The following is a 15,406-nucleotide window of genomic DNA, read 5'->3' as shown; positions in this document are numbered from 1 at the left end:
AGCAATCAGTTTCTTTCTGCTGTATGCAGCTGAAAGTATTTGCTGATTAATTATGGTTAGTATATTCAACTGATTGATCAAATATAACATTTACTTTCAAAAGGAAAATTTTACTTTCACCAGGACACAGAAATTAAAGGAACCTGCTTCAGGTTATAACTTCTTGAGATCTACAGCTGAAGTCCCTCTCCTTGTTTTCAAAGTATATTCAGTTTATCTATGGGAAGGAGTTAAATTTCCAGCAATAATTTTTATTTTATATTTTTCACTAGGCCTTCCTGCTGCTGTGAAAAGGAGCCCTGCCAAAGCCAGTTCATTTTCCTTTTGCTGAAAGGCTATGGATGACAGTTTACTGCCATTTTAAATTTGGTGAATCATTATTCAAATGTCTTTTTCTATGATTTTTTCCATATATACTGTAGACAACAGTTCTTAGGTGTATAAGCTTATCTGCACCAACATATTTTATATGACATTAATTGACAGATGCTGCTGGGAGATTGGGGTGGATGAGCACACACCCTCAGCTTTTACAATCACTATGTACATACATTGCAAATACTGCTGGGGAGAACAAATTGAAAAAATTAACATTCATTTAGTAACCTGCAAGATCACATGCAGGAGGATGTAAGGACATGTCAAAGCCTGTGTTTTTGTGTCCTTTTGCCAAGCAATAAATTCAACTTTATTTATTCAACAGATTTATTAAAGTGTGTTTGAAAGGTTTTATTTGTTCCTGTGGCTACCCAAAGACATACTAATGCCTGGAGCAGAAAATGCCATCAGCAGAACCCATCTCCTGATGATAAGGACTATCTTCAGGAATAGATTATCGTGCATCATTAAAAGCCATGCCTTTTGGTAAATTATTTATTTCCTCTGTTCACAGCAAACCAGTTTCATGCATGCTGAATTACTGACGTGCCTATTTTAATTTCTTGGGCTTTTTTTTTTTTATTTTTAACCTTTTACACTTTCAGGATGGATGAGTATCTTCATCCTGATCTTTATTTGTTAACTTTCTAATAACCTTAAGCTTATAATTTCTAACTTTCTATTTCAGCTCACTCTTTTGTACCAATAGCCATCCTAGGCTCTGGTCTTTCACACTGGAGGATCTGGAGGAGGACTGTCCTGAGCTCCCAGCTTCTGTGCCCAGTACTTGCCTTCACAGAATACACTTTTAGAGTAATTAATGTGAATACTTCTAGAGTAAAAAAAGAGTAAAAAGAGTTTTCCAGAGTTTTTTGAAAAAGCTGAATTAACTCAAGCCTATGAATTCTCTCCATCCTTGTTATTCAAGGGAATTACTTAGGAAAAAAAATCTCCACAGTCAGCTTCCATGCAGAAATCACAATATTTACCACATGCAGATTCCATACACACATTATTTCTGTTCATTTACACTACTGATATTAAAAATATGAACTGCATTTTTAAGAATGTCACCTTCTGCAGGCAAGACTGACATGGATCACCAGGAAATACTCACCTTCAGAAAGAGCTAGATGTAAAACAAAAGATCTGCCAAATCATCATTCTCATCCATTTTACAGTATCTAAATACATCAGACATGCAGTGCACAAGAGGCATTACAGAACTACAAAGGGGCAGATGGTCACAGAACAACAAAGGAGTGCAAAGAGAATAACTGAATATTTTACAACAACAAACAGATCAAAAACAGCAAACAGATTAAAACGTACACGGCATAACCTGATATAAAGGAAGTAACACTTTCACACAGGAAAGGTATTAAGCATTCAGATTCCAATTTCAAAATCTGTATGCAGAGCCATGCTTTTCAAGTAAGTTGGCATCATTTTTGCATTCTTGATATTTGATTGGTTTAATAAAATTGAACTTTATCTGTGGATTTATCATAAACCAAGTTTTCATGTTATGGTTTGAAGAGTATAAAACTTTTAAATAAAACCAAAAAAAAATTATGTGTTATATATTCAATGCTTGGCTCAGAATGAAAAATATCTTTCTGCTAAGAAACACAAAAACATCCATTGGCTCTTACTAGTACATCGAATTTATCCATAAAATTTAGACTAGACTCATAGCTCTAAACAGAAAGTATGGGGAAAATTATTTATATACAAATGTCATATACTGCTTAAAATAAATCAGAGGAGCAGTATTCCACACTGGCCCTTGTTTGTCAGAGTTTCAAACAAGTATGCCAGGACATTCTCTTCGCTTCTCTACCAAACATCATTTTGCTATGACTGGTATCTTTTAGGAGCATCTCCTTTGACTTTCTCCCTGCTCTTTCAATGTCAGTCCTTGGTGATATTTATACATCACGTGTCTCAGCCCTCCAGTGTCATTGTCTTCACAAAGAAAACAAAAAATGGGAGTTTTAGGAAGGCTCTTTCATGTATTCGGGGCAAACATGGATTTGGACAACTCATCAAGCCCTCAATTGACCCTGGCTGACACCAAGGCAGAAAAATTAATTTATCAATTAATGGCTTGATGAATATAAGGAGATTTCACATCCCACTTTTCAGTGTCATTTCTGTGCACTGAAAATCCAGGGGAAGCCAGCAAGGGTTGTGAGGAGCAGTGGAGCTCTATGGATCACAAAACCTACAAATCAGGGGTGATTTCTTGTCTGCAGAATGAAACCCAAGGACAAGGGGACTCCTCTTTCCTGTACTGGAATGGCTGCTAAAAAAACTACTCCATATTCCAAAAAATATATGTATCATAATGTTGAAAACTTCACGCAATATTTTAAGCTTATTAAATCAAATGTTAAGCTGATTCATGAGAGTATCTCTAAATTTCCATGACTTCAGGAAAAGAAATTAATATGTTCAAGAAGATACCAAATTTGGTGTCACTTTCCCCATAATTTTTTTAAAAAAACAGAAAAATCTGAAACCAATAACAATTTGAGTCATGGAAGATAAAACAAGAATATTCATTATCTGTTACCAGACATCTTCACAGGACAGGAAGAAAATTAATTGGTGTTTGTGATGTTCTTAAGGGCCAGAGAAGGAACTGTGAGAGCCTAATCCTGTAATGACTTCGGTGGAAAGGCCAGTCACACAGCAAGGTTAGGTAACAGCATCAAAAGAAAAAATAAATTACACTGTAACTACCCTCATTTATCTGTCCTTTTCCTTATTTCATTTTCCAGTGTGGCTGAAAGCTGGGCCCTTAGTTTTGCAACAATTTATACATTTACACATTAGTCCTTGGAAGGACAAGGTTAAATCTAAAAATCAGCAATGTTGTTTTAGCACTACCATTTTTCTTTTAAACATCTGCTTTATAAAGCAGGCAAAACTCTGCTTTCTCTGTTTCCTGTGTGCAACAGTGATCTATCACAGATAAATGTTTAAATATTTTTAAAAGCACACTGTAAAACCACTCATCAAATAAAAGTGCTCTTGTAACGAAATTACATCAACACCTGGAAATCTTGTTTGCCTATCTGCTTTCCAGGAATATAATAATAATTTTATAATTTCTTTCAGACACAGTGTGGTAAAACCATGAGCAGGGCTGCAGACACTATCAGCATCCTGATGACACCATCACCTGCACTGTCAGGCTGCTTTCCACACAAGGGAAATGTTTCTGTTGGCTGACAGAGATGGCACAACTTGCCTGAGATTGCCAGAACAATAGTGATTGCTGTATAACTAAAACCTAATCCATAAAACCATAATAATTTTCTTTTCAGCACCTGAATGATAGCTTGATCCTTTATATATTTATCAAAAAATATCTTTACCATAGACTGGAGTTTCCCAAGCTCAAGTGTGTTAGAAATCAGGAAATGTCAAAGGAAATAGTGTTTTAACTTCACATAAGGGGACTTTGTTAAAAGAAAATCTGGCAAATTCTTGCCATAAACTACAGTTTTAAAGCACATTATACAGCTAGAAGTGACACAGCTTTAGTTCTGGGCTGGAGCCTGGAGTGCACAAACCAACAGAAAGGTGTGACAACCTCTCACTGACTGCTATATTAAATTGATACATTATTATTGATGAATTTACCAGCTCCTGGTGCAGGCTGCCACAGCAGTTCACAGCTCTACAACCCAGGAACCACTGAACACTGTCGGGCTAGTGCAACCACACTCCGTAAGACAGGACTTGAAGCACTAATTTAAAATATTTTGCCATATTTGGAGCAAAATATGTTACTGGTAAACACAACACTCCAATTGCACTGTGGCTATTTGAAGAAAAGCAGAAGCTGGTCTTTCAGAAAAAGACACTTGTATATAACAGCAGGGGAGGATATTTGTATGGGTGCACCACCCATCTCTGCGCACAAAATCTTTTTCTCTGCAGGAACATTTTAGAATAAGGAGATTAGTGCCTCATTGAATGAATATTTTTGGCAAGCATGGTGAACGTGATGTCAAGACAGATACAGGCACTCGAATCACACAGTTCAGTCCAAAGAGCAAACACTGGTAGGATGACATTAGAATCTCAAGGGCATGCAAAAAAGCCATTGCTGAGAAGCTGGAGTCAATGCAGAGGCCATCTTACAAGTAGCAGTAGCATACACAATGTTAACTCAACTGCTTACCCACTAAGTACACCAAGAACCAGGTTAAGTACGAAAAATGAGCCAAGGATGATAAGACTAACAAAATAGATCCATGGCCACTCACATCCTATTGCATCATTTACCTGTAAAACGCAAGGAAATAAGTTATGATTCAGTCATTCATTAAACAGCAGAGTCCTTTGTGCAGCTGCCAGATCACGTAGGTTCAACCCAAAGTTTATGGCCTATCCAGATCTTAAAAAAGTGAATGAGCAATTGTTTAAATTTACTTACCCAAATTTTGTTGTAGATGCGAGGCTTTAGAGGATTAATTGAAATAACATCCAAATGAGTGCATGTGAATTTTTAGTCTTTTTCATAACTGTGCCAAAAGGACATGAAGAATATGTACTGATAGGTCTAAACTCTGATTTTGGTGTTTGTACGTTATTTATAGGAGAGCTACAAGAAAACTTTTTGTGCTGTAATACGAGGAGGAAGCAATAGAGGTTCATTAAAAGATGTCATCCCAACTGAAGTCTCACCTGTCTGAGATAACCTGTGTGTTCATGGCAACTGGATTCAGGACTCTGCCTTCATGATGAAAAAGGTGTATGCTTACCCGCTCAATACACCAAGAACAAGATTTAGTACGAAAAATGACCCAAAGATGACGAGACTGACAAAATACACCCATGGCAATTCAAATCCCATTGCATCATTCATCTGCAAGAAATAAGATGATCTTATAGAGTAGATCACTATATTAACAGCAATGAAGAGTCAGAGAAAGGAGAATTTGATCATTTAGATTAGATAACATGCTATGCATTCCTTCAGAAATCAAAGAACAATGAGAACAAGAAGGCACTGGCCACATTCACTTTGCATTCCCAACACACACCCTAAAATAAAATGCTGAGTGAAACTAGCATTTGGATCAGAAATATTATCAAACATAAATAGAGTACTGCAACAGTTCAAATGTTTTTCTCTGCAGGAATATTACAGAAAAAGGAGTATTAATAATAACAGGAATAATTCTTTAACGCTGAGAACATGAACTAAATTTCAGATCTCCAATTAAGATGATGATCACAAAGTATATTGAAATATTAGGATTTTTAGTTCATGTATATCCTATCTACATGAATGATTATTTGAGAAAATAAACAGAAATGTGTATCTCAACTGTACAAGCAGTGTTACTTTTTGTAACATGGAATTCCCACACTTTTTCCTGAAATAAAGCAGTCAAATGTAGTCAGACATTTTAAGTCAATTCAAAGAGAAATAAATGAGAATGAGTCTGTGTAAAAAGCATTAACACAATTTTAGGAAAACGAAAATCGAAAAACAAATTTTAGAAACGCAATGAAAACATTCCAGGAAAACTTCTGAACATGAGTTATATATCCAGATCAAGGTTGAATTAAATTTAAAAGGTTGTTGAGAATTTTTTTTTAAAGTGAGGTTGAAGTCACTGAGCTTCCAATATACTCTTTATAGACTCACACAAGGTTTTCCATAAAGATTTCTTCCACCTGCTATTCTTAGCCAGCTCATCATACCTACCAAAGGATGGACTTGTGAAATATACCCACGGAGATCTAAGAAGGCTTATTCAGAAAAATAGATATTTTAAAACAGGGAAATTTGGTTTTGTGTGTAAGATTCAGGTGGAAAAAGACATTTTGATAAGTCACAAAAATAATTTGGGCATGAAGCTTCTTAGAAATAGCTCTTCTTGAGGAGGAATTATTCTGGATTTTGCCTTGGATTCCTCTTAAGATGTTTTATAGGCATGAAAATTCAGCAGACAATAAAATTACATATGTTACTGTAGAACAATCTAATTGCAAATCTGTTTTCTCTTCTGTGAATGTCATTGGGTTGTTGTATCTGAAATTTGTGATTAGGCTTTGAGCTTTACTGACAGTCAAGTCTGACACCTCTCCTTAACATCTCTGCTGGAATAGACCTACTAAGCATGGAAACAAACATTTTTCATAATTATTTCTTTTATTCTTTCCCCTGTCTTTTAATTAAACATCATAATCTCAGTTTCTGCAAGGGTGCCCTGTGGGTGGTTAGACAGAAGCATTAAGTCTTTGCAGGTTAAGGCCCAAAGGCTCTTCTCTTCCATGGGGACCTGTGATAGCACCAGTTTGTACTTAAAGTAAACAAACCTCCTAAGTAACCAAAACAAGTGAGTTTGCACAGCTTCTTCATACACCTTTTTGAAGAGGCTATGTAACATCTTTTAGCATGCTTTTTAAATTCAACTGAGGTACTGAAAAGTAACTTACAATCACACTTGCTGCATCTGCAATATTCATAAGGGAAAGTCTTTCCCAATGCTGCCATTATACCCACCTACTCTCCTGGGCAAAGCCTTCAGCAACCCTTCTCACATCAGGGGTTTCTGTTCAGGACAGTGCCAGGGAAGTTTTGGGTTTTATCACCCACCCCCATTCTGTCAAAGCAAGTCCCCTGTGTCTGAGAAGTTTCAGCAATAAAGCCCCAAAGTTAATGAGTAGAACACATCCCATTGCCCAGACTGAATTTCTGCCTTGTCCCAGTGGATGCTGCCCTTTGCATCTTCTTTCAAGCATAGGCATCTGGCCTTATGATTTAAGAGTAATATTTACTCAATGGTTTTCTCTAAAGTATACTCATAATTATTTTATTACATTGGAAATTAGTTTGCTTCATAGACCTGACTCATACCACGCAGGTCAAGTGTTTTTCTAGCAATAACTGATCAGAGCAAACATTTTAATTAAATTTCAAGCACATCTGAATGCATTTTACATCCAACAACTACACAATTAGCAGACAGTTGTTTCCAAGTCATCAGAGTTCAGAGTGCAGACATAAATGCATCTGGTGTCGGTGCCAACATTTTTCTGCAATGTATCATTTTGAAAAACCTGAGAGATTAATATTTGCAATTTTACTTTGAGCAGAGCTCTAAAAACAGAGCTGTGGCAGCCACTGCAATACAACTCCATGCTCTGCTTTTCCTCATAAAGAGAAATTTTCAGGCAGCCAGGCACTCTGCTAACTTAGTTACCGAGGAGCAAAGCTGAAATTCTCATGCTCTGTCAAAAAGGCTCTGTTGGTATAAGCAGCTGGGACCTGTATTCACTTTTTAATGTGCAACATATTAAAAAAAATTCTTTCTCATTTATGCAGCTGGATTTCAAGCCCAATATTTTAGGCTAATCTATCTAGGATTAATGCTTTATGAAGCAAAAATTGGCAACTGCAGTTAATCAGTACTAGAAGAAATGCTTCACTTTGGGCAGATGCTGAACTAGTTCAAAAGCATTCCTTAACTCAGGAACACCTGAAACTAGCAGAACACCTTGGAACAAATCTAAGATTGGATTCCTAAAAACTACTCAACAACTTTACCATTTAATTCTAGATACAATTAAACCCCAATCAAGTAATGCATTGTAATTTCTATTCATGAAATAATATTTCAGATTGCATTAATACCAGAGATCAAAGTACAAAAAGAAGTGCTTTGCTTTTGGAAAACTTTGCTCCTCATTTCATGCATGTCAAACGGCATTTTCCATAACTTCCAATTAAAGAAAGATTAAAGGAATTGATTTGCCTTCTGATTAAAAACAGAGACAGAGCTTGGTTAATATATGAGAACAGGAAAATCTCCATCCTCAAAACCAAGATATATTCATTTGTAGAGATTCACGTTGACTTCTCACCCAAAGTGCAGAATAAGGATTTAAGGTCACAAATTTCAGATGTGCTAAAGCAACTCCAGGAGTTCAAGGAGATTTCACATCTGAAATCCTCAGCAAAAGCTCTTGTCTTGCAAGAGTCTCCTGCCCCATGGCTCAGGGTGCCCTGTGCCAAAGGAGGTGTCATATCCAATGGCTCTCAATAGACTTGTTCTGTCTTTTTCAGGCCATGAGACTTTTAGCCTTCAAAACACCTATGGCAAGGACACCCCCAAGCACCATCCTTCTTGCCCTTTGTCTTTTTAGAGATCTAGTCTCACTATTTCAATGTCAGGTCTCAGCAGTTTGTCCATCACATCAAACAGAGAGCAGATGAGATAATGGACAATATAAAGGACAAAGCTTCCTTCAAATCCTCTGTTTCATCACAACAGCAGATGTGCACCACACATTATTTATTTGGCTCTTTATGTTTACCCATATATGTTGGTGAGTCTGCAATCTTGAAGAATTATCTTGAGCTGATTGGACAAACTTGATACAGTCTAAAACTGCCTCAATAGCAGTTGATACTTTGGATTAATTATCTTGTGGGTTGTGCTGTAGTTGGAGTTAACCATCATTGCAACACAGCATAAATTATCAGAGACCAAGACTGAAGTGAAACAGGGGGAAAAGTCACACTTACTGCAGATATACCCTTAGTATTACACAGCAGCAGATGGCAAACTTCAACCTAAAACATCAATTAGAAATCATTAAAATATTATTTATCCCTATCTGTGGTAATTGTGAGTAAAATCCTCATATGCAATTGCATAAAAATCAAGGTCTTAACTTTTCTGTACACCTGGTATTCCTTTATTGAAAATTGTTTCAAACTCAATTTGTAATCAATATAAGCTCTACCTGGGGTTAATGATAAACAAAACCTCTAACTCTGCATTTGTAGCATTACAGATACAATGTGCTGATGCATGAACCTATTTTGATTTTCCACAGTGTTTCAAACTCTCAAATTTTTTGAATTTATTAGGTTTTAATTTTACCTTCCTCTTTTCATAACATGCCAACAGACACATAACTGGTGGGTTTACTTTGTGCTACCTGTAATCTGCCTCACCATCTCAACAATTGTTCAGGCTGATAAACTCAGTCTCTTGACAGGTGTAAAAATTCTGCAGACATCAGTATTTTGTGAAGTGGGACTACCCCTGCATTCTTGGAAGCCTGGAAGGGAGGTTCACAAAACCCCAGAGCAGGCTATTTATTCTAGCCAGTGAAGAGCACACCAGAGAGCTCTTCAAAGCTGCCTGCCTTCAAAGGTTTTGTCCTGAGATATTCTTGGCTGAATTGGAGTTAACTTAAAGCTGATTTAAAACAGGCAGTGCTTGAAGCACAGCACCCTCCAGGTTGATTTATAAAAGCATGGAATTTTATATTCAGTGTTCTGGAGTCAAAGCACAGATTTCCCTGGCACTGTCCTGCCTGGACAGACTGAGCCCTTTGTTGTGTTTCTGACACAGAAAATGGAGATGCACTGGTGGGGTGTGCACTGAGATCACCCTTTGTAAAGCATTTCAGATCAGCAGCACCTGGAAAAATGAGAGTTCCATGGCTCAGGCAGCAAGGCAGGCCTACAGAGAAAGAGATGCCATTGAGAAGTGTAAAATTGTCACAGGGCAGAGAGAACCTCATAATTGCTTAATCACCTCTTAAATTTGGCCTCTGTCTCCTGCATGCAAACTGTACTGTGTACACATCTAAGTGATCCTCTCAAGCTAAACCTCCACTTGGAAGACACTGCTTCAGCTTAATGAATTTGACCAAGCTGAACAGACTTAATTTTCTTCCCTCTCTTGGTTTCATCCATTCTTAGCAAATGAACTATACCATTTTGGTATATCCATAAAGCATTTACTCCTCAAAACAGGAATGTTTATAAATTTTTACTATGATTGCTTGGAAATTAGTTTAGGTGCAGGTCTTTCATTCAGACACTGAATTGTATCTGAAACTATTTCAGCTAATTCCTGTTAGTGGCATTCCATTAATCAGCTTACTGTCATTAAGTGGGAGGAGGGGCTGGGTGGAAATCAAGTCATTGTTCCAAGGAAAGCCAAGATGTCAAACGTGACTGTTAAGAAATTGTTTTATCTCTTTCAGATAATTATGCATCCCTGCTTAATCTTCAGAGCAGATGGACAGAACCATAACAACATGAAGAGTGCTACCTCTACAAAACAATAACCCAGAGAAGGTTTGCTGTTGAGCACTTCCAGCTTTAACAAAATCTCTATTCCAGATACAGCAAAATCCAAGTGTTTGACTCCTCTCATGAATAGCAGCATTTTAATTTCAGATTAAGAATTTCTTAGTCCTTATATCTATTTACCTGTGCTGTCCAAACTAATGTCACAAAAATTTATAAAACCTATGCATAGATTTGGTTTGTTAAATCTAAGGGCTAAAAAAAACTACTAAAATTAAGTAAAAAATTTGCTTAACAATGTGTTTATTTTTTTAAATGGTTATTTGTCATGTATGAAAATGAGAAGTTATAATATGTACACATCTTCTTTCTTTTGGGATCTGCTATTCCCCCTATACATATATATATATACACCATACATTATATAAAAATTGGATGCGTTTGATATTTCCCACATACTGGATACAAAAAAAAATTGAAGTACAATGCATTTACTATTCAGATGATGTAAAATTGTTACTTCAGTTTATGTAGCACCAATGAGCAAAGCCTCAATATTCAGGAAGAACTAAATTTGTCTAGTAAATTGTTAGTCTGGGACAGACTGGGAACTAGGATTGTTATAAAATAATTGCTGACTTCTTGTGGCAAAGTTTTTGGAAGAAACCCTAGCTGATGGACTAGTGGAATTCTTAATACTACCCCATGTTTAGCCTCTATTTCCCATCCAGTTTTGACCCAGTTTTATTTAAAATTTCTGGAGAGAAATAATAGGTTCTTCCTAGCATTTGCAATGATCTGTGACAAGAAATTAGTTCCACGCTTTGACTGCAGTACAGGTCAGCAGTCAGCTGAGGCTGAGATACCAGATATCTTGTCAAAGTCAATCAAGTTCACCTCATGGGAAAGATATTTCCCTGTGAGTTACTTTAAAATCCTCCTCCGGTGGGGTCATTGTGTTAAGATGTTAATTGGAAAAAACTCATACTATAATCATATATATGTATGTATGTGAGATACATATAAGTCAGATCCTTTTTGATCCTAATGCAATATTTTAATCTGTACTTTCCTAGGCTTGGTAGCTCTGTTTGCATGCCTCATTTTGATCATTCCCTTTGTTCTCTTTCTGAAATTAAGTCCTGTCTCTTTGCAATCCAAAACTGGATGATTCAGAGCTTTTAATAACAAGAGAATATAAAAAAAACAATTAGTACAAATCCTTATGTAAAAGGTGGGGAGGGGGGTTAATCTTGATTTTAACATGAAACCAGATGCAAGCAGTTAACACTCAAACAGAAGAAATTCTGCCTGCAATCCCCAGCACTATATTAATGCTGTCAGTCATAATTTCTGTCACTCTGTCCCCAGCTGCACATCATGTGTTAACTTTCTGCTGTGCAGTCATGGAGGGCTGGGAGCTCTGTGCAAGCAGCACATGGATGCCTTTGGGGATGAGCTGACTTGTTTCACTCCAGAGCCTCCCTCAGATGACCTGTGAGTGGTGCTGAGCAATGCCAGCAGAGCAGCACTAAGCTCTCCCTAAGTACATAAGAGGAGAAGGCAGAAGTATTATCTAAGATTTTTCAGGCACAATTCCTCACAGTTTTTAACATTGCTAAATACCTGCAACTGATCTACAAACGGAAAAAAGCTGTGAAGCCTTCTTGGACTCCTCTCAGACAATAAGCTGAAATTCATCGCTGACAAATATTGTTTGGATGCAGGAACATGCCTTCCCTTTCTGCAGGTGAAATGGGACTAACATGGCTTAAATCACCATAAGTAGTTGATTCCCACTAGCTTATTAAATAATTCAATTCCAAGTTCTAGACTATTGTTGCTTATTTGACTGTTGGTCACATTTTTGGAAAGGTATTTTTAGGAGACTCCTTGTCAGCACTCTGATGACAGTTTTGGTAGTACTTGAAACATTTTGCAGTTTTTTGTTTCTAGCCTATTAATACATTTTGTGCATGAGCCAAGGGGTTTTCTTGTGTGATATGTATTTGTAAAACATTTGTTTGTGTTTAGGAAGTATCTCTGGCTGCACAACAGCTGATTTCAAGTACACTACATCTGACTCCCCCCTTAAATATTCTTGAATAGGAGAATTCTAAAAGGTGTCAGGAGTAGAGATTGAGTTCCTGATCCGATTGACATTAATACACTGGCTGTGCAGACACTTATGCAAAAGTGCATGTAGACATACACAAGAGTGCAGTGCAGCCTGAACAGTCTGTGTTACAGAAATAATGGGGTTTTTTCAGATGTTCTAAGATGTTTTAAGGAGTATATTGGGGGATTTAAAGCTCAATTTCTTAAACAGGAGAGAGGTGCTTAACTGCACCCTTTTTTGTTATAAAAGCAGAGGAACAATGAATGAAGAATTTCTTTGATGATAATATATGTTATTAGAAAAAAGTACTAACAGTTTTTTAACGTTGACATATCAGTAAAAGGTATATTTTAAAAAACCTGCCATCCCTTTCCTTAAACCTTATATGAATTTCAGGTATGTTTTAGATTGCCTAGACATTTCAAGTAATGATCTGAGTATTTTAAACAAGAATCCTTTAGAGAATATCTTTTTAACATATCAGTAGGTGTATTAATAGGCAAAACCATGTAAGACATCAGTGTACCATTATTCAGCAATTTTAGCTCGAGTGCTTCAATCTCAGAAATCTTCAGATCAATCTGAACAGTTCTAGACAGGTATTAGAGAACTGGGGAGATTTAAAATTGGGGTTAGTATGCAGCATCTGGCCATAAAAGTGACCTAGTAAAATTCAGTCACCATTAATACATTTGCCCCATCTTTGAAACAACTTTGAAGCATCCCCTTTGTTTCTCAGAGGCCCTGACCACCTCTCATTCAAGCTACAGTTGGATTATTGAAGTGTAGTAAGTCAAGATCACTTCACTATGGTGAAAACAAGAAGAATTAAATGTGATCATTTTGGTGCTCTTGGGAAAATTGGGGGTTTTGCTGGCAAGTATCACTGCTCATTATCTGTGCTCCCATGTATCAAGTGAAGCAGCTAAAAATAAAAAGCAATTTACAAAATATGTGTTTGCCATTAGGAGATTATACATTGAGATGTTTGAAAGGCATGGGAAAAATCTGGAGCCAGATATGCAAATGCAGATTCAAGTTCTGCAATTCCTGAGAGCTTGCTAGCACAAATTGGAAATGAGGCAGTGAGTACTATGCTCTCAGCTTGAGAATGTGAGCCAGCGTGTAACAAACTTGGGCACACAGAGGCTGCCCCGTGGCTGATGACAAGGACTGCACCAGGACCCAAAACCAAAAGCATAAACCTCCAGGGAGGGCTCCAGAGCAAACAGAAAGGACATGAATGGGAATATGGTCCCAACAGAAATGGAGAACATACACAGATGAGCAGCCACAAACACAGTTTGGGAACTCAGGTGCTGCACTGGCTGCTGAGAACAAGGACAACACCCCTTAACCCCTGAACTCAAACCTTTGGCACTAAGGAGTCACAATTTTTGTGGATAAACCACGTAATGCCTGCTATGCAGGGAGTTACAAGCGAGTTAGAGAGGCCAGATGAAGACACTAAAATCCAGTAGGACACTGGGATGGGATGGGATGGGATGGGATGGGATGGGATGGGATACAAACTGGTGAGCAGCAGGATGCCCACGTGAGTCACCACGATCTGAAGGGTGCCCAGCAGCAGCAAAATCAAGGCCTTGACTCACAATAGATATGCACAAGAGAAAAATCATTATTGGTGCTTGGAGGATTTTCAAAGCAGTTTACTGTCATTAACCAGGTGATAACAGGCTGTGCCAGTGAGGGCTGTTGGAAGCTGTCATTTTCAGCTGTCATCCTTGCTGACAGAATGCCACTTAACACGATGCAAAATATTGCACAGATTTCACCCACTCACATTACACCTGCTAGCAAGAGAAGCATACATAAGTTAATTTCACTGTTCCCCCAGTGACCGAATGAAAAATGAGAACTTTGTGCAGTTTCTAATATTTGTGGGTTTGGTTTTATTTGTTTTGTATAGAACTCATCCAGTCCATGTATTAACAACAGAGTTCTAAGTTAAAAACAAACCACAAACCCCATGCACATCGAGCTAAAATGGCTTCCTCAGATTCTTTTATTACAATTTGGCATCCCCCTAATGCTTTTACAATTTTGAAATGAAATCTTTTCCAATTTTTAGCTAAATTTACTTCAGCTTGATCCAGTGATAAAATTCAAACATAAACTGTCATTCCTCTTGTCCTCAGCAAGTAATTTCAGTTTGACAATGGGCAACCTGTTGGTCTATAAGATAGAAAGGATCTGAATCTATAATTTAATTATACAGGCATCAGTTCAGATAGATCCAAAGCCACCTGAATATCTGATTCTGATTATATTTGACTTGGTCAATAAATATTTTCTTGAATGCCTAATAATCCCAGTATCATTTGTAATAAAATGAAAAATGACACCTGTGTACCTGTAAATATGTCCTATATTGGAAACTCCTTATAGAGAAAGAAGAAAAACCAACTTTTTCCAGTTATCAATCATTTATAATTTTCTTATACTTTTCATTTTGTCTGATCATGAAAATATTCAACATCCTACCTTAATGATTTTATTTTTTCTGCTGTCATTGGAGGCTCTGCAAAGGGCAGCAGATTAATTAGGGCATTAAATCCCAGGGGAAAAAATATTTAATTCTGAGACACTCAAATTGTTTCTATATGTTTTGTAACAATTGTATTCTAAATACAGCAACTCTCCAAAGATTTTATATTCATTTTCTTTAAAAAAAGTTGGAGGAATTATCAGCTCCTGAAATGTGGGTGTACTTTTGCCTCAAAAGATATTAAAGGTGTAATTTTTTTCTAGATAACCACAGCACACCTTCCTTTTTGAGGAAGAATTAAAATAATTGCCATCAC

General features: G+C 37.0%; 1 protein-coding gene across 1 annotated transcript in view; it reads right to left on the bottom strand.

Moving 5' to 3' along the window:
- Nucleotides 1-15,406, bottom strand: part of CACNA1D (calcium voltage-gated channel subunit alpha1 D) — a gene marked incomplete at both ends in the record, with an annotated part of 162,208 nt that overhangs the window by 81,731 nt on the left and 65,071 nt on the right. Inside the window, one exon of the mRNA XM_084214320.1 lies at nt 5,160-5,263. Coding sequence (XP_084070446.1) covers nt 5,160-5,263 — 104 coding nt within the window. The remainder of the gene's footprint in view (nt 1-5,159; nt 5,264-15,406) is intronic.

The sequence above is a fragment of the Fringilla coelebs genome (assembly GCF_963513975.1).
Source record: "Fringilla coelebs genome assembly, chromosome: 13".
In the NCBI taxonomy this organism is placed as follows: domain Eukaryota; kingdom Metazoa; phylum Chordata; class Aves; order Passeriformes; family Fringillidae; genus Fringilla; species Fringilla coelebs.
The sequence above is the reverse complement of the archived record's forward strand: the minus strand, read 5'-3'. Positions and strand labels throughout refer to the sequence as shown.